This window comes from Phlebotomus papatasi, chromosome 3, assembly GCF_024763615.1.
Source record: "Phlebotomus papatasi isolate M1 chromosome 3, Ppap_2.1, whole genome shotgun sequence".
In the NCBI taxonomy this organism is placed as follows: Eukaryota; Metazoa; Arthropoda; class Insecta; order Diptera; family Psychodidae; genus Phlebotomus; species Phlebotomus papatasi.
The window spans coordinates 87,619,138-87,646,163 of NC_077224.1; the positions used below are offsets into that span (position 1 = coordinate 87,619,138).

General features: G+C 33.6%; 2 protein-coding genes across 4 annotated transcripts in view; one reads left to right on the plus strand and one right to left on the minus strand.

Moving 5' to 3' along the window:
• Nucleotides 1-27,026, plus strand: part of LOC129806226 (uncharacterized) — a 55,718-nt gene that overhangs the window by 4,004 nt on the left and 24,688 nt on the right. The gene's annotated exons all lie outside the window — the stretch shown is intronic.
• LOC129806225 (BTB/POZ domain-containing protein KCTD12) lies at nucleotides 13,802-18,674 on the minus strand. Its single transcript, XM_055854651.1, has one exon. It carries the CDS (start codon nucleotides 18,116-18,118, stop codon nucleotides 17,420-17,422), a length of 699 nt encoding a protein of 232 aa, XP_055710626.1. The 5' UTR covers nucleotides 18,119-18,674; the 3' UTR covers nucleotides 13,802-17,419.

A 27,026-nucleotide genomic window follows, 5' to 3' on the forward strand; every position in this document is an offset into this window, starting at 1 on the left:
AAAAAAAAATCGGAAAAATAATCAATTAGGGTGGCAGCATTATTTGAGGCCTCTGTCTTTACTTTGGTCTCTCTGCAAATAACTTTACAGCGTCACAAAATGATTTCGAAAAACCTTAAAATTAAATATATTTAATTTGTTCCGAAATCATAGCAATTTTTTTTTTGGGTTTTTGATATTTACGAAAAATTGCGACCTGGCCATAAGTAAAGACAGGTCACAAGTAATGCCACCACCCTATGTGTAAATCAATTAGCACTTTAGGGATGTAGAATAATTCAATCACCATACTATGCGGATTACAATGGTTATGAAACGTAAACCGTTTATGTCAATGTGGTTCTCTTGCTGCCTTTTGGAACTTTATGGCTCACAACTCTAAGCATTCTCTCAAAGCTCTCTCAATAGTAGCGACATCTACCAACTATGCGCAGTAACCAAAAATCGTGAGCACTACACTTCCTAATTCATTTATAAGAACGCTAAAACGTTATTTAATGTTTTTTTTTTTATTTAAACTATTTTATTCTATGGAAGAAAAATTTACCGTGAAAGAAAAGAATATCCTTTAAGACAATCTCACAATGTAGGTAATCCAAATGGTAAATAAGCTTTCTGAAGAAGGAGAAAAGCTACACGTAGGGGTATGCATAAGGGGTTGAGAAGAACAAGAAAGGGGAGAGAGAGTAAATAAAAATCACCCAAAATCACCGGATTTGAGATTAGAGTTGGAGAAAATAAAAATGTTAACCCTCTGATTTTCTTGTCAGACTTCCTCTATTTTATGTTTATTCTCTGACTCTACTCACAATTTTTTTTCTTGTGCTTTCGCCCTTCTTTGAAGAAACACTTGGGAGGATTTGTAATGTTCCTTATTGAAAATGGGGGGTTTTTCTGGATGATTTTCACTCGCTGATAAATTTAATCTCAACTCGTGTTTACTCAAAAACCAATCCGATACCACCGTATCTTGCTCTACAGTAGCTTTTGTGGAATAAAGCTTCCCCCTGAGAACTTACATGAATAATTTGTACAATGGACCAATTTCCGCCACATTATGAATTTTTGAAGACATCCAGACTTTTACCACTGAACCTTAGCATCAACAATTAAACCACTCATGCTGGAAAACTATTTATCGGAAAATTCCTGTGGTAAACTACAGCATGAATAACAAGTGGTAAAGCATGGAAAAACTGTATATACAGAATTTCTTTTTTTAAATTCTCTGCACGGAAATTCTTTCCACTTTCCAAACTTCCCACAAAAATGCAGAAAACAGCATTTGAAATTCTCTTTCCGTCCATTTCACTTACTGTATCTATTCCCTAAACTCCCCAAAAAAAAACTTGAGTGCAAATCTTTCTCTTTTAAACTATTAAACCCTTTCAATTGAATTTTTTCTGCGCAATTTACCAAAATCGGAGCTTTTATTAAATATTGCCATGAGCTTTGGCAAAACATTTCTGGTGAATTGGGTTACGAAAATGCTTCTGACATTTCAAATCTCTTCTTTTCTTGGATTTATTTAATATTTCACAAAGAATGTCAATATTGTATATTTTTCTCATATGCCTCCTTCAAAAGGCATCCTAGGAATTATTTCTCATTTCAATATTTAAATTGCCTTTTGTATCAATCTCAAAATGAGAATGTTTTACTTCCAGGAATTTTAAATGAACAAAGATGTGATTTATTTTGTGACTCGTGTGACATTTAGTCCTTGATTAAGAGGGAAATAAATTGAATTTTCAATGATACCATTATTAGATAAACAGCTGTGTAGAACAGAATTATTCTGAGAATTTAAAGTTAGTGTAGAAATTACGTATTACTCACTTGTTTATATTTTCTTTACTAGAAACCCCGCCCACTGAAAATAAGACCACACCCCTTTTGAAATTTCCATAAAGAACAAGAACATTTTGATTGTTACACAATATTTTATGAAACTGAAAAATAATATTGCAAAATTTTTAATAGGTGAGGAAAATATAGAAAATGAGGCGTGGCTAACGATTAGAACTGACAGAATACAGGTTTTCTTGAACCATATATTCTTTAAAGTGAATTTTTTGTTAATCGAACTAAGCTAACTACAAAAGCAAAGTTATATTTAATTGCGGTGCCGGCGAAAATCCCGAAAGTCAAGATTCCGAATACAAGAATCCCTAGGAGACCAAATCCCGAATGGATCAAGATCCCGAATGGGCCATAATATCGAAAAACTAAAATCCCGAGAGCCAAAATTTCGATTGTCGAATTTCCGAATAATCCCGAATGAGTCGAAATCCTGAATGGACCAAAATACCAAATAGTCAAAATTACGAATAGCCAAAATATTAAATTTTAAATCCCAAAAACTAAAATACTTAAAGCCAAAATCCCGAAAGCGAAAATCCCAAACGCCAAAATCCGAAAAGACAAAAACCCGAATCGATTGAAATTCCGAATAGGACAAAATACCGAAAAGTCAAAATCATGAAAAAACAAAATACTGTAAGCCAAAACTCCGAAAGAGTCGAAATCTCGAAAGCCAAAAATTAGCTTTAAGAAATTGAAAATATTTCGAAAATTTTGACTTTTCAGGATTTTGACCTATTCGAGATTTTGGCTTTATAAGATTTTTACCCCTTCGAGATTTTGTATATTTGGGGTTTCGACCCATAAGAAATTTTGGCTTTTTGGAATTTTGACCCATTCGGGATTTTAAGATGTTCCGGAATTCGACCCATAAGGATTTTGGTTTTCGGATATTTGATCTATTTGGGATTTTGTATATTCGGGATTTCGATTCGTAAGGAATTTTGACTTTTCTATATTTTGACCCCTTCGAGATTTCGATTATTCAGAAGTTTGACCGATAAGGAATGTTGGCTTTTCGGAATTTTGACCCATTCGGGATTTTGGGATATTCGGGATTTCGATCCGTAAGGAGTTTTGGCTTTCGAAATTTTGATTAGATTTTGATTTTGATTCGAGATATTCCGATATTCGGAATTTCGATCCATTAGGAATATCAAGTAAGCAATAAGAAGATGTGGCTTATTTATTAAGAAACAGAGTCTTTTTAGACCGCTTATTGTCTTTATGCTAATGGTTTGTAGTCCCGCTCTATTGCTCTTCAAAAAAAGAAAAAAACAAAACAAATTTGAAAATTTATTTTTTTTAATTACTTACAAAAAAAATTAAAATTAACGGGATAGAAATTAGAAATATAATTATTATTATTCTATCGAGGATCACAGCGGTTTAAAATTCCGTATAAAAATTTATCAGAAGCAAAATTGATCTTATAGATCTAAAAATTTTAAAGACCTTATAATAGATATATAAAAGACAAACAGAAACCGTTACCAATTTTTGTCAGTAAGTAGAGGTTTAAACTGGTCGTAAATAGACTTTATTTCAGTGTGAAAAAATAGATTTTAGTTATCAAAAAAGATTATGGTAAGCAAATCAAATTTCAGTGAGAATTTCATTTATATTATTTTACTATAATTCATAAAAATGGGATCCAAGGTGGTAAAAGAGGAAAAGCAGCTTTTGAGGCTGTTTATTTCCTCTTTTCCAAAACTTACTTCATGGTATCACCTCTTTGAAAGACCTAAATTGACCAAATTCGTTTTTATGGTTCCAGGAAACCTCTTACATCAAAAAATTTCATGTAATCTAAATTGACATACTTTTTTCTCGAAAGTTTTGCATATGTCCAGTCCATCCTACTCTTTCGCGCTGTTCTTCTTTTTAATATCAAATCGAATTTAATTTCAAATTTTGAGACCAAAGGAGTGGGATAGACTTAGGCAAATTTGTTTAGATAGAAAGGACGCGAAATTTGATTACATGAAATTATACCGAAATAAAAGGCGTGGCAGAGCCATTACTGATCAAATTCGCTCTTTACTAATCAAACCCGTTTTTTATGCTTCCGGGGCACCTTTTAAATCGGTAAAATTCCATGAAATCAAAATTCGCGTACTTTTCTTTCTAAGGATGATAAAGAAGAGTGCAAAATAGTAGGAGAGACATACGCAGATCTTTAGAGAAAGACAGGGACACGAATTTTGTTTTCATGAAATTTTACCGATCTAAATATATGCTGGTATTATTGCTGACAAAATTTTCTTTTTTATTAACCGAATTTATTTTTTTATTGACTAAATAACGTACTATGTTACTGGCAAACTGTTCTTTCTACTGACTATTTTTTTTAATTTTACTAACGAAACCTAATTTAGGTGCTAACCGAATTTCCTATCTTACTGGCCTTCTGTAATTTTATTGAGAAGTTTGACTATTTTACTGACTAAACCTAATTTGTACCGACCATGTTTGCTATTTTATTAACCAAACTTATTTTTAATCACCTAGTTTCTTATTATAGTGGTCAAATCTTATTTTTTTCTGACCAAATTTATGGCTCCGGCACATCTTTTAGATCTGGAAAATTTCATGAAGTCGAAATTGGAATACTTTTCTTTCTCACACATTTTGCATATATCTATCTTACTCCTTCGCACTCTTCTTCTTTAAAAATTAAAAAAAAATTAAATAATTAAATTAAATAATTAAAATAAGAAGGGTCTGTAGTAGAGTAAAATTTGGTCGATAAAAAAAATTAGATTTGGTTAGTAATGGCTCAGGCACACCTTTTAGATCAGGAAAATTTTATGAAGTGGAAATGCGAAACCCTTTCTTTCTTACACATTTCGCACTCTTCTTATTCTTTTAAACATCACAACAAATTTAATTTAGCTCAATCGAATTTGGTATGCGAAAGAATGAGATAGACATATGCAAAATATGTGAGAAAGAAAGGATGTGAATTTTGATTTCCTTAAATTTTTTTGATCTAAAAGGTGTTCCGAAGCCATAATGGCTCCGGAACACCTTTTAGATCAAAAAAAAATTCAGGAAATCAAAATTTAGATGCATTCTCAAATGTTTTGTATATGTCTATCTCATTCTTTCGAACTTCAAAGTCTATTGAGCTAAATTAAATTAAGTAAGTAAGTAAATTCAATTTAGCTCAATCGAATTTGAAGTGCGAAAGAATGAGATAGACATATGCAAAACGTTTGAGAAAGGCATCTAAATTTTGATTTCCACAATTTTTTTCTGATCTAAAAGTGTGCCGGAGCCATTACTAACCAAATCTAATTTTTTTATCGATCAAATTTTACTCTACTGCAGCCTCTCTCATTTTAATGAAAAAGTGTATCAACCTTTTAAGACAAAGTAGATTCAATCTAGTTCTTTATCAGGACAGCGGTTTACTGACAAAGGCCGCAATTATTTCTGTAAGTTCTTCCTGAAGTTCTTAAGTTCTTTAGCGTATGGCCTAACATTAATAGGGCAATTATTACATAAATAATACGAATAATTGACAATTTCATAGAAATTGACCATCAAACCGATCAAACATTCAAAAATTGATCCATCGGTCGGGTCGAGGAACCCGATCGAGTGAGGATACTTTACCTTACTTCTATAAAAAAAATATGGGGAGGTATTATGTTCTTTGGGTAGCCTTCTGTTGACAATAATTTCAAAAGATGAATTTGGTTTGTGGCAAGTTTTTTGCTCCTGAAGCTAAAAACTCAACACAAAAGCTTCCATGTAAGAGCTTTTAAAAATACATCTGTCTTCGGAAAAAGTTACTCTAACGTAGCGAGATTTGTAGTGTCGATAGCTAAGCCATTTGGGACCTAAATCAAAATCCATTGTAAAAGCGATTACAAAAGACAATCGATCACTTGTTAAATCCCAAAGTCCTTTCCCCCTAAGTTCATCATGTGCCTCTCCTTCATGTTGACAGTCATGTTGAGATGAGGGTGCGCTTTCCCAACATCTCAGAGACTAATGTGAACTAAGGCAAATGTCACACATATTTGTCTGTTATTCCTGATATCTCGTACTTTCCCATCCTCCTGCCCTAAGATTGTGTTTTTTTTTTTTTAAACACGGAGGGAAACACCTATGAAGCCCACCCTCGGGTTTTTGGAATAAAATTGTACTAGAAACATGTGTTACATTTATCAATAAATTCCCTCAACTGTTTCACCTTCTCTTTACCTTTTAGGACCATCAAATATTATTTAATTTTCCATCATGAGTGACGTAGACTGGTGTGCTCTGACTTAAACCGCAGTGTTGCACTGAATTAACAGTAGAGCCACATTTTGGAGGCTATGAGTGCATATTTCATGTTGTTAAGTGCAGGAGTGCGAAGTAGTCTAATGGAAATGCCGGATGTTAAATAATTTTTGATATTGACTGAAAAGCTCTCATTTGCACATAACTAATTATTGATGAACATTTGCGGTGTCATTTCATTAAAAAAAAACTCTGAAAAAGCTTGGATGAGCTTTTCGGAGATGTGATTCTTCTCATGTATATTCGCTTTCAAAATACCTTTAGCAGCTGATATCCTTTTTCAGGATAAAGCTTTTCTTTCTGAGAAAGTGCGTGTCTCTCCTTTCGTGTTCTTCTGTAAACACGCATTTGACGGAAAAGTGAGGCAATCATGGGCGTTTTTTCAGTGTTTGTCTTGTAGCAGCAATTGGTTAGAGGGTGGCCAAACTACAGGCAGATTGTGCATGTGACTCAAGTGACTGGAAATCAATCATTCTCGAGAATTCAATTTGTTATTTATACACCATCATATTCTTCACCACCCATTCTACCCCATTTTCGCCTCTTTTGACACAAACATCCACATTTTTTCGTGTAAATAGAATCACGTTAGAATTCTCTTTTTTTTTCTATCCTCTTGGCCTCTCTTACATTTCAAGAGACACAAATGCGACAGACATTTCCAATTCACGATATTATTGTGCTATTGAAATAAACATTCACCTAGTTTTCTTTATTTTTTTTCGCTATGCCTTCTTTTTTATCCCCTTTTGGAAGCATCTATATAAGTCCCATCCCAAGTAGCATATTCAATTAATGGAACTCAATTGAAAGATTCTTGAGAGTTCTCTTACAGACGTTGTATTTGATCCGTTCAGACTACAGTTGGCGTAGGAAAACAATAATTTTTTAGTTAGTAAAATTACTTTCAGTCTAGTAGGTTATTATAAAGCAAATTTTACGTTATTATTATGTTAATATGTACACAACAATAATACTTCATTCAAACTCCACATTTACCACTTTGACATGCGTCTGCCGTCGTATCATCGTTGATGACTACCCAATTAGTGAATTATAAACCTTATAGAACAACGATATAGAACCAAAATTCTTACAATTTGTTTTAAACGCTCTTTGTTCCGTTGTCAGTGTCTGTAGATCGATACAATTGCTCACTCTTAAATGGCTCAAAAGTTCCTTCAGGAATTGAAACACACAAACCTCATTATAAGCACATTAATAGTGCATTAAAAGATTTGTCAAAGTGAAAAGCAAAAAAATAATTCGATATGACCCTTCTTACTGTAGGCCTATTTCCAATGAATTGTATGTGTATGTTTGCAAGAATCCTGGCTAATATAAACGTAACTATTCAAATCCGTTCCTGGGCCGATTTGGAGATCTGTAAGAGTCAGTTCGGTCTAGAACGTCAAGAAGGCCATGTGGTGTTAGGTCTCTGAGACCATTCCTTTTCAATGCTTTCAACCTAAGAATCCGAACAGTAATTCACATTAACAAAAATATATTTATGAAAAAAAAACAAATCCTATAACTCAAATTTCAAAAGTATCAACAAGTTCTGCTTGTAAACTTAATGCATTCTTTAGCAAATGCAAAATTTCAAAAGATATTCTTAAAGGAGTGCTTTAATTTCTTTGTCAGTAGTACTTAAAAAAATTACAAAGACCCTCAATAGTGAGTTACTTCAAATAACAGATCATGGAAGGAGTCCGTAGGACAGAGGCGTGCAAGAACCGTTGAAACCGAATTAACGTCAAATGAAACCCGTACGTCAATGGTCAAAACGCTACCAAAGCAAACTTTTTTTGGACGTTAATTCGGTTTCAACGATACTTGCACACCTCTGCCGTAGGATGTCACACAGATGGCGCCATTATCAAAAAATTGTGAATATTCGGATCAGTCATTTGTCAAATGATATGTGTCAAATTTTACGACAATCGGAATATGGTTCTCATCTACAGCGGTTAAAAGTAACCTAATTAAACCTAAGTACTTCAAAATGGACAACCCATAATTTCTTTTTATTTACGGAAGAAAACGATAACCAAAACCAAATTCATTTATTAATAAGACTCTTTACAATTAATTAGGATGATACGGATTTGGTTTTCGGGATTTAGATGTGGCAGTACAAACAAAAATGGCGTTAAATGATCTGTTCGCCCAAAATGGTAAAAATATAAAATTTCAGTTTGGGTGTTTTTGTTTGGGTACATTTCGAAATGTCAATTAAGTGATGAAAACATGGAGAGTAATGGAATATCGTTCAATCTTAAAATGCATTAAGATTAGAGTAATGAGAAGGTCAGAGTGCTCCTATCCGAATGAAAAATCCATTGATATTGCAGTTAAGAAGTCTCTCTGCAATCAAAATGTGCGCATTTAATAGACATTTTCGCTGAAAACACTAATTCTTGATTCTAAATCCTCAGTGTATGATAATTTGGGTTGAACTTTTACCGCCAAGTTTTTCGAGCTGGGTATTCTCGAGGATCAGCCTGTGTCTGTTTTCGGTGAAAGGTTAAAAAAAAAGCTGTAGAGAGCTGTGGATTTTTCAAAACCAAATGAGATTATGTTTGGATTCACTAGAAAGTTCTTGAAGTTCCAGACAAGACTGAACCGTTTCTATCGGTTATGAACCAGATTGGTGAAAGTTGATTGAAAATGAACACACTAGAGACTGCAAATCGTTTCTTCACATGGCGGTTATGTTTCTTTTCGCCGTGAGACATCATAATTTGCTTCGGTTCTTGTTACTTTTTGCCCCATTCCTTTTGTTACTTTTTACCCCAAGTTATCATTTTTAATAAAAGGATTTCTGGAGAATAGAATCTTTGGAAAATGCTAAATCTAAAAGTAGCTTCGTATTCAAAGAATTCAAATAATTTAGGAAATATTCATCTGGGCACAAATTTTGGAAAATAAGTAGGTAAAAAATTATATCTACTGTAAGAAAAATATTTCAAACCATAGCTAAAAATAAATTTCAATATTTTTTATTTTCTAAATTCATTGTTCGAATTCTAAGAAACTTACGACAATGAAGATTTATGGAGGCTATCTATGGGAAGAATTTTAAGCTGATATTTATTGTATCTTGAAGGATATTGAATTTTGAAATTTTCGTTTTGTGACTTTTTGCCCCAGTCTCCACTACTATAACGTAAAGGCTATTTTCTCCTTTAAAGATATATTTTAAAGCATTAATAAAGTATTCCACTTTTTGTTAAAGTGCAATTAATGTTATTTATCATCTAAGAAATATTCCGTCTAATCGGTGTGATAATTTGCTACTTGGGTATGTTTTCACATGTGAAGCCAACCTGAGGTTGGAATTTGTAGCACAGGAAAAGGTTCCCATCTGCATTCATTTCCTTCAGCATAGTTGCTGAAAAAAAATGTGGAAATAGGGATTTTCACGACAATATACCACAAAATTCACTTTGAGTGCAATAAATTTCCAATATAGCCGGGAAAAGAAGATCACGAAGCGCTTTTATCCACTTTACCATCATCAAGTCGATGAGCTTTTTTTTCTGCAGTGCTTCAAAATCTATTGAAAAATTCTGTTAGATGTTGGACCACAGAGACATTTTCCATTTTTCTTCGTGAATTTTAATTTCCGCCATAAATCGTTTTAGCAGAATATCCCAATGCATTTGCATAAATTTAATTCAATGCCTCTCCTACTTAATCTTCTATCCATAGAAAATTTCGAACGTGGATGCACTGTAAGATGGGTGGGTCTTTTATTTCTTGAACATGGAAAGATTTTGTCTGTGGGAGGAATAAAATTTCCTTAATCATTGATAAAGTTCTCCAGTGTATTATCATGAGCTAGGAGAAAATGTGAGAAGATTTATGCTGTGGAAAAGAAAAATGAGAAGGAGTGAAAGCAATTAAGGATACATCAACTTTGGAGAAATGACTCACAGAAAATGCAGTTTAAAATGCAAGGGAGATAATCTTCACAATTTGATAAAGAACGTAAAATGTAACGAAAAATTTAGTGAAATAATTAGCGTGAATAAAGCACAATCTTGAGCGCAATATTCGAGGGAATTGCAATAACGGACAATTAGAGTCTGAAATTTATCTTGTAAGAACGTTTCAAATTTTTTAATGAGTAGATAGATTAAGACAATTGAAGTATAAGCAGATATCTTCAATTCCAAGATTATATAAACACTGAGAAAAAAGGGAGTGCGATTAACTCTTTTTCCTCATAATTTTAACAAATTTTAGGTGTAAAAGTATATCAACATTTTTTAATGTTAATTTTACACCTTTTAAGGGTAAAATTAACATAAAAAAGGGTAACTTTAACCCCTAATATACCTAAAAAGCATAATATTTACACCGATTTCGGATCAATACTGCAGGGTAAAATAAACATTTCCGGAGTATTATTTTAACTTTTTCGGATTTCTTTCAGTGAAAGCTAAAAATAGGGTTAAAAATATTATCAATTCTTAAATTTATTTTTTGGATATACCGCCACAGATAAAACTAACTTCCTAAAGCAAGTTGGTTAGTACAAGAATAGTAAATTTCAAATAATGCCCCATATTTCAGTAAGAGCAGAAATCTTTAGAACATTTCTTCAGATGATCCCCAATATTTGGCTAAATGTATTCCTGATTTAAAAGTAAGAGATTTACATCCATTTACATAATCGATATGGAATGTCCTGTTGCAGTAGAAAATTCAGGTATAGAGAGACAGAGGGATTGGGTTGAATAAAACCACATAAGAGGAAAATTATGTCACACATTCTCACACATGTTCCTCCCCTTCCACGATGATACCGTTCCTCGTTGGTGAGATAGGGAACAGCGGGGCAAAATTAACTATAAATTACAATTTCAAATTTTCTAAACCTTCATAAGACCTCTCACAAATAATATAATACTGGCAATATCCAGATTGTCCTATTTTTATTTATAAATTCCAAATAATCTAAATAAATACCCACAGTGAATTTTTGTTTAAGTTTTATAACTTACCTTTATAAAAAGTCAGTGATAAGCAAAGATCAGCTTATAGATGTGTGACTCCTTAATTGCGAATTCGGATTGTGGCAAACTCGAATGATATTTATACATAAATAATGCAAATTTCGTTTAAACCGTATGTAACTTATTATCGTTATTAATAAAGAAAATTAAATGCGAAATGTATAAAAGTAATCTTAAAATAATTAAAATCGATTATCTCGGACATTATGAGAGATAGAGGCCTCAAACTTGACATTACATTGGAGTCTCCTTAAGGCTTGAGATGTGGAAAATTTCATTTGAAAATGAGGTAAATTAAGCTCATTCGAAACCTGCTCCAAATGGAAATTTTTCGCTACTCCAAATGGAAACGTGATTGTTTTTATGATAAATACAGTACTAAATTATTATATTTATATATTTTCTATACCACAGTTTCATTATTTAGCTAATTTTACTCCAAATAAAGCAAAAATTCATTCATATTCACGAATTTTAATTTGTTAATTTCTCAGAAAAATTAAAAGTGTACCTTTTAACCATCGAATTTTTCATCGATCGACCATGTTTTCCAATGAAAAACACAATGAGGTGACCGTTGTTTATTCGTTTTGTTTAACATTTCATATAATATTTCTGGATAAGTTTAGTTAAATTAAGTGCTAATCTTTATTGTTAACGGTACGTGAAGTTTTCAAATAAAATAATTTCCTATTTCGTGGACAAAAAGGGTTTTTCTGAAATGTCTGCAAATGCTCCAATAGGAAACCCCGGAAATATGATTTTTTTTCCTATTGTTTTAGATGGGAAAGAGGAAAAGACCAAAAATAAGAACAAATTCTGCACTCAAGAGCAACTCAACAAGATATTTGAAGCCTTTCGTCGCGGTTTCACTTACACTATTTGTCTCCAATTAGAAACTTTCCCTTGTCTCCATTTGGATTAATTTGTTTGCAATAGAAGCATTTTATGCTCAACGCACAATAACTTTTTTTTGTAAACATGTTTTCAAAATTTCATATCAAAGTGAGCGAAATGACTAGATGAAGATCTCACTCACTCTCATTGAAATGTCAAAAACATGTTTACAAAACAAAAGTTATTTTGCGTTGGGTATTATGGCCTCTACACATTTGGAGAAATTTTTGTCAAAAATTTCTTTTCTGAAGGAAATTCCATGCAGCGTTGTAGGAGGAAACGTCAAATTTCTGTCAAAAACGCAATTTATGACAAAAATTGCTCCCAATGTGTAGACGCCTTTACGCTCACGTATTTTTCTTGTATTTAAGAAGTTTTCAAATTATATCTAAAGAATTTTCACTAAACAGTAACATTCTAGAAGAGTGAAGGAGCAAATTTATGTAATTCTCTTCAGCAAAAAATTGAACTTAATGTTTTAAACCTTCTGTCAAAGTTAAAGCTTCTGGAAATTGTTTTGAATTAGGACATTTACCCTATGCGTGTTGACAAGCTTTGCCCCAGTCTCCCCTATGTATACTCCGTATCGAATTTCGAGCATCGATAATCTTCCTATAGGTTTTTCTAATTTATTCCGGAATTACTTTCAGGTTTCTTCGGTTTCGCAAGCCTTTTTGTGCTTTGTGAGAGCTTTTCAGTGATTTCTCGTAGTGGCAGAATTTTTTCAAGGATCATAATGGTTTTTAGGAAATTTCCATGAATTTTTGAAAATTTACCTTTTGAAAATTCCCACAACTTAGAGCCCCTGATCAAAATTTGCCTCGACTGCCCCTAATGGGGGAATAAGTGGCACGGTACTCAAAGCTTTTTTTCCTGTTACCTTCCACATCCAATTGCGAACAAAGAGACAGGCAGGAAGTGATTGAAAATGAAATGAGGAAGGAGGATGCAATTGCATGGGGGTCTCCATTTTCAACTCAACAATCGCCTGGGAAATTGATGCATTTCCCTCTTGCTTTCTCTTCATTGACACTTTTTTTTAAAGTTATTTTTTCATCTCTAATTTTGCCATGAAATGCACATTTGTCTGAGCACCATTGCATAAAAGCTCCCTGGAGCTTGAGTTGAAAATTGATGGTGGAAAGGGTTGAAAGCACAAAAGCCTTGAAAGCATTTTGGTAAATGAACGAAATTATTGGAAATTCAATTGAAATTGAGTCAATGAGGAATTTTAATGCAGTGTCCAATTTATTTGCGAATTATTTAATTATTTCAAGTGTGCAAATAATTATGTGATTGCAAATTCAGAGCATTTGAATGAGATTTTTCGTCTTTTTTTTGATAATGCGAATTGGAGTAAATTTATGAATAAATATTACTGGCAATAATTCAAGTCAGGGGTTAAAGTTAATTTTCCTTATTAGGGTAATTTGTCCCAATTTCTCCATCTCATTGAACTTTGAGGGTTTGAGTTGGGGATTGTATTTTATGGGGCAAAAGTGCTCAAAATTGTTCCAGAGTGCGGCATATTGTTAAGGGCGAGAGCTTTTAGGGGTGAATTTTGTGATACATTTGTGACTATTTGGCAATCGCTTAATCATTCGCTAGAGCAGTTCCAAATCGAGATGAATGATTGTTGAGACAGTTCTCAATTGAAAATTGACAGTGATTTGCAGAATTTTCACCATTAACATGCGAAAAATCAATAAAACAACTCGACATGCTGTTTAATCTATCAATTATTCTCATTTATAATCATTTTATTGTTGAATTTTCTGTTTTTAACTACAATATCCCACATTTTTTTTATATTTTGGATTGGATTTTTTTTATTCTTTTACATTTATGGATTAATCCACTCAAAAATTAACTAGAATTTCTTGCATAATGCCTTCTTTTAAAAGTTTCTGCTTCTATTTTGAAAGATCAAGGAGATTCTGTCATATGGAAAAGTATTTGTTCCACTTTCCTTTTTTTTATTTTTAAAGAAGTTTCAGTACCTTCCTTCCACAATGCAATTCCAGAAAACATTTGATCGTTCTTATGAGTTTTAATCACTAATCTTATATGATTTAGTTACATTACTTGTTGATTTTCGTTTTTTTTTTTAATTTTGTTCTATCAGTTTTATTTTATCTATCATTTTAAATACTTTGAGATTTTTTTATGACATTGTCTATTAAACTTTTCCCATTTGATAAATCAAAAAATTCATGCGGAACATTTCTAGCGAAAATAATTCTCTGTCAAAAAGGTACAATACAAGTTCAGATGAACTTTCGAAGTAGTTACTCAGAAGGGTGATAATTAACTCAATTATACCCGTCTCTTCGATCAACCATAAATTTTCCCTCGAAACTTCGACCCTGCCAAGGAGTTGTGGCAGGTTGGCTAAACTAATATACAGGAGTGTTAAAAATTACATGAATTAATTTTTCTTCATTAAATATTTACACAATATATATTGAAAAATTTTCTCATGGACTGCGCACAAGTATTTTGCAAGAAATGACGTCAAAGCGGTTATTTTGATTTTTCAGTGTTCTATCGTTTTTAGAAAAATAATAACCAGTATTTTAATTTATTTTATATATTTTTTAAAATATTTTTTAAACTAAGTATAGGTTTCCTTTTTTAAATATCAAAATTTGTTATTAAAAATATATATATGACACTAGGTAGGGCAAGATGGGGTAATTTAGAATCATATCTATTCTGAAATTTTAAAATTTTCTCCCTGTTTCAAATGGTCAAAGAGAAAAAGAAAACCACAAAAAAGTACAATACTTTACGTTCAAGAGTACTTTTTTGTTCAGTGTTCCAAATTAGACATGATTCCAAATTACCCCATCTTACCCTATACAAATCATTGGTCTTTTGATACACAGGGCTAGGATTCAACTCCCATTTGAAACTTTTAAAATTTCTCGATTTTTCTTATTTAAAGTTTTTCTCCAGACAATTCCTTGAAATTTTTTATTTTGATAATTTAAAAAATTCCAATATATTCTGTTTTTTCTTCATAGAATTTTCTTTTGTTAATGGACTCCCAGAAGGGCAATACGTAACATTCTACAACGCCATTTGACAAATTGCTTTCGAATCTCAGGAGAGCTTTTTCGGAAAAGTGATTCTGTAACCGTGATATTTCCATGTCACATTCTCAGAAGTCACGTATTTGTCTTTTTTGTTAATTCAAATGACAGTGAATTTTATGAAAAAAAATCAACGAAGACCGATTGTATTTGCAAAATATCACTAAGCATATAGATTTCATTAAAAAATCATGTAAATGCATTTTCGAACTCATGTGATATAAGAAAAAGAGCTCGATTGGCATTGTCAGATTTCGAACTTAAGGGTGACATTGCTACAAAAATTCTAGAACTCCCTTACACGTGGCATTTCATCGGTTAAAATATCATTAGGAATCTGTTATCAAAATTCGAAAATAATGTATACACACTTTCTTGTTCGATTTTCAAAGCTTCTCTAGTGCAAATATTCTGTCTAAAATCAAATTAAATTTAAATTTTCAAACTTAAAAGACTTTTTATCTTATTAATGCGTCTTTATATCAGGGACATTTTGTTTCGAAATTCTCCTTTCGAAATAAAAACCGCTATTGGGCTTCAATTGCCTATATTTCGGCAAACGAAATCTCCACAGACGAACAAATTAAACGATGGTATTTTGATTCGAAATATCTTCTTTGGAATGTATTGTACACTTGTAGGGATTCTAATAAACTGTTAGAAAGTGGATTTCGAAATATCCCGATCTAAATGAACTTTGAATGGCTTCATCGTTAAAAGATCTGTACGATTCACAATAATTAGCTTACTGTTGGTAAGTTTTGCAGAAAAACTTATCACAAATTCAGTTGAAGATTTTAATGTACATCTCTAAAAGTGCTTAGAATTCAAATATCCAGAATCCCTACGTTCCTAATTTAAAATTTCTCTCCGGTTGAGGTTTCTTCTATAACGATTCGAAGGTATCAGAGAGAACTAACCTAAAAACCTACTGGAAGTTCGAAATTTTAAACCGATGAGTTTCTCAATGTTTCTCATGCTTTGCCCAGTCCCAAGCTTCATAATGGGTGCAAATAGATTTTGTTTCTCCAATAGTGTTTTTCGATAAAAGCTAAACGTAACTCTATTTGCACAAAAAGTCGATGTTCGAAAAATTCAAATTCAATTTCGAATTTTCATAATGAATTTTCGATCGAGGTGGGGAACATTTATGAAATATTGCACTATAAACCTAGCAAAAAAATTACTCAGTGATTATGGAGTGATTAAATAATGGGACAGAGCTATGTTGTTGCATTGCTATACGATCTTTTCGAATATTTCTAAAGGAAACTGTGCTTCAACGTAATGTAATTTTGTTGTACAAAACAATTGTGGACTTGAATTAATTTCAAGGCTTGGCTTTTTTTTTGCTCAAAGAAGCCCAACCTCGCCCTACTCATTTTCGAAATTAAAAAGTATTTCGAAATTAAACAGTAATGGGGAAGCTTTTCAGAAATTTGTTAGTAGAGTGCCTTGTGCGGTGAATTTCGAAATATCCACGTTTAAAAGAGCCAATAGAGTTGAAGTTACTTTTCTAGCCGAGACACTTTAAGAAAGGAAAAAGCAAAGCGGATTGCAATAAATATAATTTGTGTTTTATTATGATTTTTCCTCAGAAGTAAAATCCCTATCAACTTATTGTATTCCAGTCTTCATGGATTGATCTCTATATTTCTTTGAATTAAACCTTTGGTCATTTCTAAGTTAGAAATATTTGTTTTTATCGTTTGACGTCATTGAACTTGCTCAAATATTACTTGTGCTTAGCCCTTAACTTTTTGATACTTCTACTAAAATGCCCTTTAAATGAGTTTCCTTACAACTCCTTTCTAGTAGACAATATTTTTTCATCTTCTAAAAGTGGTGTCTTTTTTATCACAATTACATTCAAGGGGTTTGTGTCTTCGAATTTAATTTTTTTAATTTTTGAAAATAATTATAGAGGAAAAGAGAAAGTTGCAATGGTCTCCATAGTGCGATAAATTCATTTTTGTTTGTTGGATTGTTTTCGTAAATTCGGAAGTTTTTTCGGAATTTTTCAGGGAGGGTAAGGAAATGTTTTACAGGATGAATTTAGAAAATCGAGTAGGAATCACAGAGTTTAGAGTTGTGAGAAAGGTGGGAAAGAAATGTACATTCCCGTAGGAAGAACAATCAGCTGAATGCAGAAAATACCAAAAAATCTCTGCTGTAGTATTTTAGACACCCAACTGTATTGCTTGGAGACGATTTTTTCTCCCTTGCAAATCACTTTAGTTCACTTTAGTCACGGATAAACACAAACTCATTGTAGTGATTCCATCGATTCTCCTCTACGTCCACTCCGGGTTTGAGTTCAGTGGCAGCTCCGGCTGTTCCTGAGCCACAGCTACCCGCAAGGCGGAATCCCTGGTCCTGGAGCATGTCGAATGCCTGCTCGATGAAGCAGTGTTTGAGGAAGAAGCGCGACGTATAGCGATCTGGACCTCCGTGGTCAGGATCTCGGGATTCATTGAGAGTATCCCCGAAAACATCTCGGCATAGGGCTACACGTCCGCACACGAGGATACGGGAGAGTTTTCGGAATTTCACATCAGCCAATCCATCCTTGCCAAATTGAAAGCTCCCGCGGTAGCCGACGGTGATGCAGCCCGATGGTCGGGCTTCTGAGAGGCCCGACAGGCATTTCAGGAGCCCACTGAGTCGGAAGTGCTCAGCCTCTTGTCGGAGCCGATCATTCTCCCGGAATCCGTCCGGAAGTGTCAGGGTCCCATCTCGCAAATAGTCCAGGATATAGCGAAAGAGAACCCCATCGCGATCCAAAAAGTACCGACCCTTGGCATCCTTCTCTACATCTCCAGCACTTCCTGTGAATATTTCCGCCAGACGCGAATCCTCATCTGCTCGCAGGGTTTTCAGGCTTGTGGAATAGTGCACACCACCTACATTCAGCTCCAACAGAGCTGGAAATGTCTCACTCATGATTCCCTCTTTCTCTCTGGGCTATTTATGGTCCAGAAAAGCGAAGTTTTTTTCTGCAAAATATGCTTCGATTCTCTTTCTTTATGGACTTTCCAACTTTTCACCTTCTTACATTTGGCACTGAATGAAAAATTCGGCGAAAAAATCGATTCCTCTATCTCTTGTTGCGCTCCGAACCACAAAAAAATCAGTATGACTTTTCCAGACTCTCCTCTTTACATTTGGGGAATTTAAAGTTCAGATGGGAAGAATTGGTAGCACTTTTCCAGGATCAAATGCACGATTATCACAAAATTTCTGCACAATCCCACATCAATCAAGAAAAAAATTAACACAGCTTTTTTTTCTGGAAGAGACAAAATCTTCCGGAAAATTCGATTTTTGTTTGGTGGAAAATCTCAAAGAAAAGCTGGATAGTTGTCCCTCTCACGTTGGACCCTCTCTCCTGAGGGACTTATGAGATGGTACTTTGGGCAAAAAGATGTGGAGCAAGCAATTTCAGGCAATGAAGTCACGTTTAGCTCCAGTGCACACAGTAAATAAACTGATGGGAAAAAATTTTCTCAGGCTCTCTCTCAGTTGAAAATTCTGCTTTTCTCCTCCAATACCATCAAATACCCTTACCTATACAACTTCAGCAAATTCACCATAGGCACTGAGAGCTTTCTCTCTCGCACCCACGTGCTTCTGAAAGCTTTCCCACGAAGCTTTCACGTTCTTTCTCACAAAATCCCTCCAGTGTATTTGTGTGCTTTTCACTCCAAAAACTCCAAAACAGCCTTACCCTCCCCCAACCAAAGAGAAATCACAGAGAAAAGCCCAAATCAATCATCGAGCTTTTCCCAAAAGCTCTCACTTTAACCCAATTTTTGGTAATTTTAAAAATAAAAAAATCCAAAAAAGAATATTGCAAAAATTACTTTGGATTTTCATGCGCTTGGGAAAATTCTTATGTGTTGCGCACAGCATCCGAAATCAATACAAGAATCTCCCGTCTCACTCAGACATCTCCCCAATTTTCATCCAGTGTCTGTGCTTTAGGAAAATTCATCCTATTGTGTGTATGTTCATTTTAAGTATAATTTTATGTTATACACTCCTCACTTGTGTTTCCCGCATGTATTGAACCATACTCGTGAGAGTTGAAATATTCTCCCTCTCTCTTCGTCATTAGAAAGGCAGTTTTACGTGGGGTAAGGGCGAGGGAATGTAGGGAAAAAGCTCAGTGCTAAGGCCTGAGACTTTGCCGAATGTTCGAACAGATTTTGACGTCGGATTACAGCAATGATGAATACATAATTAGGACTTGAAATGGTAATACTGACAGCATATGATAAGTTCAAGTTCGGTAATTTGTTATCATTAAACATTCGTTAGCATAAGACATGCAGCAACTTTTCAGGCATATGATAGATGCCACAGAGAAGGCACATAAATAATCAGATCTAAGGTGGATTCACCCAATTTATCGCAACTGCACTATAACATGAGATTACCTTACTAAAGCCCATTCATACCAGGATATTTTGATTCGAAAACTCTCTTTCGAAATTAGAATCCCCCATGGAGTTTTATCCCACTAAAATTTTGTCTATCTTTCGGCGCATAGGGTAAGATAGGGTAATTCGGAATCCTAGGGTGACATGATAACTTGATTTCGATACTATCGATTCTGAAGAATTTAAATGATGGCTGTACTACCTGTAACTAATGTATACATTCATCTATACAGTTTCGTTCTTTTAAGAGTGTCATAATAAATGGTACAGTTATGCGTTAAAGGTCGACATTCACTTAGGGCCTTGACACACTTGAGGATTAGCCGAGAGACGGATTAGCGTAATTATATTCGAAATAAGGGTTAAACCACATTTCTATCATTTTGCACTAAGCCGTCTCTCGGCTTAAGTCTCAAGTGCGTCGAGGACCTTATTCTAACAGATACAGATTTATCGATACTAGGGGAAAGTGGGGCACCTTTGAAAGTGGGATACCCTTGAAATTGGGATTTTCCACCTATTTTTAAATAAAATTGAGCCTTATCGTGATATAGTTTAGTTGCACAAAATAGATTGAGAAGCTAAATTACATTATGATATGGCTCAGTTCCACTTAAACATAGCAGAAAAATCTCAATTTCAAAGGTGCCCCACTTTTAAAGGTGCCGCACTTCCCCCTATCGATTCGATAGTGTCGAAAAGTTATCATTCCATCCCTGTCTATTTTGGAACTTTGAGATATTCTCAGTGTTTCAGATGGTCAAAGTGAAAAAGAAAACCACAAAGGCTCCGTTCAGTAATAACCTTTCGAAGAGACAAAGCCACTCCAAAGCCAAGCCAAACCTATTCGAAAATATACCGGAAGCCTAAAATGCAAGTTCTCGTACTCGCCGCTTTTTGCGTTGGTTCTTGTGCACCTTCGAATTTCGATATTCTTAATACTTAGAATTAGAAGTGAATTTTTGTGTAGTTTTGTGGAATTTCAGGATCATGAGCAAGATTCATGAACTTGCTCACTTTTGTGTAACTCGTCAGTTTAAACGTTCGAACTTCCAATGGTTTTTTAGGTAAGTTCTCTCTGATATATCTTCAAATCGGTAAAGGAAAAACCTCAACCGGAGAGAGTTCTCAAATCGGGAAGGTTATTACTGAACGAGAGGAAAAAAGACAAAGGCATTACATTCGAAAGTAGGGTGGAGTCTACACTTATGGACAACACAAAAATCTTAAGTTATTACATTAAACAGATTTCGAAAAATCAAAAAAAAAAATTAATTACATCATAAACTAATAATTTTATAACTTTTCGAAATCTGTTTTACGTAAGAACTTAAGATTCTTGCACGCTGTCCCTAAGTGTATAACATCCATAAGTGTACACTCCACCCTACTTCTTCGTTGTTTTTCCTTTTGCCATCTAAAACTCTTAGGAAAATTTAAAAATTCCAAGTTTAAGTAATGAAAAAAATTTTTTGATCATTTTACATTATTTTCATACGGAAAAATGAGAAAATTAATTGAAATAGAGAAGTTGAAACATTTTTTCAAGCTGGTTAATAAATAAGTTTCTAGTTGAAGATTTTCAGGCTTCGAAGACACTCTTCCTTCGAACACTTCATGTCCTTCCTGTATTCCTTTAATGAATCTGACATATTTATGGTAATATACTTTATTAGCTAGTCCTAAATCGCAAATTTCCTAAAAGAATCAAGTCAGGTTCATTAAAGAAACATGGGGAAAAATATCAAGTGTTCGAAACCAGAATTCGTGTGAAGCTTGAAAGTGTTCCCCTATACCAGATAAAGGGGAAAGTGTGTTACCTTCGTATGACCCAAGCTTCGAACAACTCATTTTTTCAATGTCTTTTATAAACGAAAAAATCTAGAAAATAGAAAATTCTGCGATTGGGAGTGTAATGGTAGAGAATAGGTGTTCCATCTCGTCATCCTTAAGTTATCGTTACCAGGATAATTTATTCACTTTATCATTCAATAAATTTTAATTTTTCTACGTAAAATTTTCCAGACTTCCCACTTTAGCCAACAAACAATTAAGAACATTATAACAGATGGTAGAGAAAATTTATCTCACAAATGAGCCACTAAAAAACCGAAGTGGCTTTAAAAAAAATAGTGCAGTGTCTATAAAATATAATAATGAAAAGAATATAAGTAAAGAAAGTAGATCGAGAAGAATGAAATTAAAATATTGAAATTAAATGCGGGCCCAACACTATTTCGAGGAAACATTGAAAATATCTTATGATGACTTTATGACTTGGGGATTCTAACCCGAAACGCTTAAATAATAATAAGTAAAACCTTACAATTTAAGTTATTGCAATTCCTAAAAATAGACTAGGGTAAATTAAGCTAATTCAAAGCCTGCTTTAAATGGAAATTTTTCGCTACTCCAAATGGAAACGTCATTGTTGTCACGATAAATACAGTACTAAATTATTATATTTATATATTTTCTATAACACAGTTTCATTATTTAGTTAATTCAGTTAGAAGTTCAACAATCCTGAAATCCAAATTTCCTACCTGGCTCCAAGCCTCGATAATGCACCGGTTAAATACCGGTAATTGTATTATTTTTTCGAAATTATTATTGCTTATTTAATCCTACGTTTATTCCTGAGCTAGAGGTCAAACGGTAAGAGATATCGATGTCTGGTTTTTGATGACCCCATAATAAATGGATATTATCTCATACTGTCTAATTTCTTTTTAGGTGTGATGCCTTCTAATCACATCTATTGTAATCCTCCGATTTTCTCAAAGTGCTCAGATCGAGCTGAAACTCACAGGGTATATGTTTTTAAGGGGTCCCGGTCAAAATCCCGAACGCCAAAATTCTGAAAGCCAAAATCCCGAAAGCCAAAATCCCGAATTCTTAAAAGTGTCATAGCTGCTCCCACGATTGCACCCGCGTTTGTTGGAGGCAAGGAGAGATCTTCTAAATTATTCTAAACATTTTCCTCCACATAATTTCATCCCTTTCAGGATTTTAAACATTCGGGATTTTGGCTGCCGCCGGTTTTGAAGATCGGCTAGTTCTTGAGATATCGTAGTTTAAGGATTTCAATTTGAAGAAAATTTGTCAATAGCGTCAGACGGGAAAAAAACGGGAGAAGCTGCGTCGGACAGGCACGAATTTTCGCGGGTGCCGAATTTTTTCACAGATGTTCGCGGGGCACAAATTTTTTCGCGGATTTTTGCGTGGCGCAAATTTTTACGCGAATCTTTACGCGAACTTTCCCGGACCGCTTACTTTTTCGCGGATTCTCGCAGGTCGTGCATTTTTGCGGGGTGGAAATTTTTACGCAAATTTTCGCGAGTCGCGTATCTTTTCGCGGATTCTTGAGGGGCACGAAGTTTTACGCGGATTTTCGCGGGGCGCAAATTACCTCGCGGATTTACGCAGATCTCTGAAGATTTCGCGGATTTTCACGGATCACGGAAATTTTTGCGGAGCTTCGTGGATTTTTTCGAGATAATCGACTTTAAAGATTTTCAGACACTTTTATGCATTTCTCATCCAATTGGCCTCATTAATGAGTTAGTCTTGTCACTGGCTTTAATTTATAATCCTCTTTCTCAAAATCGAGAAGAATTTCATTTGGATCTGAAAAAAGGTCTCCACAGCATTACAGTTGATTTCTTCCTTATTTTGATCTATATATTTTTTTGAATGATTGTCATTGCAGGGTTGTGCTTAAGATACCCTTAGATTTATACAACCACTTTTAAGGATCTATCATTTTTCAACGTTGAAATGTAAATAGACTTTACTAAGCATATTTCTCGACCGATTTTGGAAAATTTGGGTTTGTTGGAAAGGTCTTGGAATCCTACATAAGCCTTATTTAGTTTCAATTGGTTTTGAACCGATAAAAACCGTCTGTGAATTGATAGTATATTAAACTAAATTTTATTATTTCTATGTAAATTTGGGAAATATTTGATTAAAAAAAGATACTTTACGAAGGTAAGGTATAAATAAATTGTGAAAGTGATTGAACAGACTTTTGTTCGCGAACGGTATCAACGGATTGAGAACGGTATCATGCGTACAATTGAAGCAGCAGCACTATAAATTAATTATCCATGGAAAAAATGGGCTGCTGATTCAATTGAACGCATGATACCGTTCTCAAGGCTCGTAGTGAGTCGAAAACGAATTGAAGTGCTCATAGCTATTGGTTGAGATCAGTGGTAAAGACAATCAAAACCAGTGCCCCCAAAAGTCAGTTGGTAGAGCATTCGCCTAGATAGCGAAAGGCCCCAGTTCAAGCCTGGGTGGAGGCAGGAATTTTTTCCTGTCTCTATTTGGGTTAAATTTGTAGATTGGGTATAAATAAAAGAATTTATTAGGGCTTCGAGAAGATTAAATTGTCCTTCTACTCCAAAAATTTTGAAATATCACAGTGTTAGCAATAAAAGTTGCTTTTTATACAATATTGAAACAATAATAACTTGAGTATTTTATACACTGAAATAATTTTTCATGTTTCATTTTCTATATCTCACATTTTAAATTAACTTGTTATCTATTTGAAAAATTCTCTCAATCCCATTCTCTTCATAGGCATTCCATCCATTACCTGTACTAAAAATAATCCAAGGTATTTGAGAGGCTTTCATAGCGACTGGGATTTTCCTAAAGTTCCTACATAGCACACACACCCCCTACATAACTGTGAACTAAACATAGCTCCAAAACACTAACAGCATTGCTCCAAAATGGAAATAGTCCTCGTGAAAATTTGAGCACTTCCAAGTTTACGCGTGGAAATGTGTGAAGTCAACCGTGTGGGAAAAAATAATGGAAAGGTTGGGGTTTTCTCTACATACAGAAAAAAAAATCCGAACCCCAGCCAATTGGAATGAAAAAAACAACCGGGGTTGGGAAAGAGAAAATGCGAAAAACACTGATAATATTCCATTTGAACTGTTTGTGCGAGTGAAAACTCTTTTCCATCCTCACTCTTCTACATCTTGATGTTTGCCAACATTACAACCCCTTTTTCCCTATTTTCAAAACTCAAACAGTATCAAAATACAATGGAATTTTCATACAAAGTTTCAGGAGGTCCTTTTGTTATATTAGCTTTTCTGCTGTACCAAAAGTACACATTTGCCAAAGCATCCCCCCCCATAAAAAGCTCCCTTCCCCCTTTTTCTCGTTCACAGAAAGCATCAGAGAGATAATATAATTTAATTGTTGTACCCAACTTGACATAAAATTCCCACGTCTTGTGGAACACTGATTGGCACTTTTCTTTTGACTTTTCTTTCATTCTGTCCTGAAAGTGATGGATGTTTGCCACTATTTGCTTGGCCTGAGGTCAAGTGAGAAACTTTTCCTCATCTCTCCCATCAAATTGATGAATATTATGATGGTCCTGAGTTTATTTTTGGTTCAGAGAAGGACATGGAAAATATGACACGAAATATCAGACATAGTCCTAAGTGCGAAAAGTAGTAAAGAATAAGTTTGAGATTAAATCTTAAAATTATAAAAAATGCAATATAATATTGAAGAATAAATTTTAATTTGATCAACTTGTTAAAACTTTCTATTGCTTTAAATCTCTTCCAAAAGTTTAAAAGTTTCTGATAAATTTGGATAATTTTATTGGAAAAGTCAATATTAACTCTTTTCATTCATTCTACAGAAAGAAACTTTTCAAACTTAATGTATTTAATGCTTTATTAAAGAAGTATAAAGACTAATCTTAATAGGCAAAATTTTAAAACAAAAATTACGTTATGTGCAGGAAAAATTTGCCTAATACATTATTTTAATTATTTATCAAAAAAAACCTATTTAACCAAAGAGATCGTTTAACCAAAGAGATTTGTTTCTATTAGCATCATATAAATTAAAAATATTAAAATTTTGTAATATTTTGAATAGCAAACCGAGTGGACGATATTAGAAACATAGCCTCACTGCGTTGAAGTGCTACCAATTATGTTTGTTATTCACAATAAAAATGTAATGTACCTGGAATTTTCACACTAAATCTATAGAACCAATCACTGTATACACATAGGAAAACTATTGGACTTTACTTTCGACAAACAAGGTTCCAAACAACAAACAGTTCAATAAAGCAATTTTAATTCAAATTATATTATATATTGAACAGATTTTGGGGAAAGTCTTTTTTGAAGGTGTATAAATTTAGCCTGTGATAGAGATACCAAAAGATATAACTTTAAGCCGTCTATTCAATAAATGTACCTGTTGAAAGAAGAAACATCTGGCCGGTCTCCGAATATCAGATTCCAAAGGCTGAATTTTAAAGAATTTTAAATGAAAATTTCAGAAAATATGGTTTAAGTGGTATACTTTAATATATTTGGGAACTTTAATTAAAATAAAAATTTATTATGTTGAATAAGATATTAACACTATAGGGTAAGTGTGCCAAATTTCGACCAGCTTTATATTTCGGCTACTTTGAGTGTAATTTCGGCCAAGCAATTAAATTAATTACAATTATGGATTTAATCTTCGAATAGTCAATAATTTTATTAAGCTTTAAATATTTATTCATTTTAGAATGTATTAACATAAAAATCGTTAAATTTTAGGTATAATTTGAATTTAAATTGTGTTGTAGAAACTCAGTGTGGAGAGAGTATAGCAGTCTTCAAATTTGTGGTGAAATGCAGTGCGTTCTCCTTAGATGTTTTTCATGAAAATTGATTAATTTTCATTAAATATTCTTTCTGTTTATGTTAATAGTGAATCATTCTTTAAATTTCGGGTAAAATTTTCCAGCTGGATCCTGTATTTCCCGTAAAAAAGTAGATACTTTGTGAGCGTCTCTCCGGTGAGGTAATGTTGCCTATTCCGGCAACATTACCTGCTTTCCTAAATTTTTTATTCATTTTATGTTTTTTTTCAATTTCTTAATTCTACAATGCCCATAGAAAAAAAGCATCGCCTCTATGAAAAAGATGATGTGGGATAGGCCTTGGACGAGTTCAGAAAGGGCAAACTGCTACGGGAAAACGTATTAAAGTAAAAATTGTTAAACTCGTTCTGCATAATGTTTTGAAATTTTCTATCCGTTGCTTCACAAAAGATGGTTACAAACAAGATGTAGTTCGGTCAGTTTTGATTTACAAACAATAGTTACATGATAGTTACAAACAAGGTGGCCGGTATTACACTCAAAGTGACCGGAATACTACGCAAAGCAATGTCTAGACCTTTTATTAATTTTTCAATATTTTAGGAACTGATTTAAAAAAACAAAGATGATAAACTAGTTGTTAAAGTTCCATACAACCCTCCCGAAAAGAAAGTAACAAGAAATTTCAATATGTATTAAAAATATTGCATTTCAAACTTAGGACTTTGGTGCTTAGTTGAAACTAAGCCGAAAT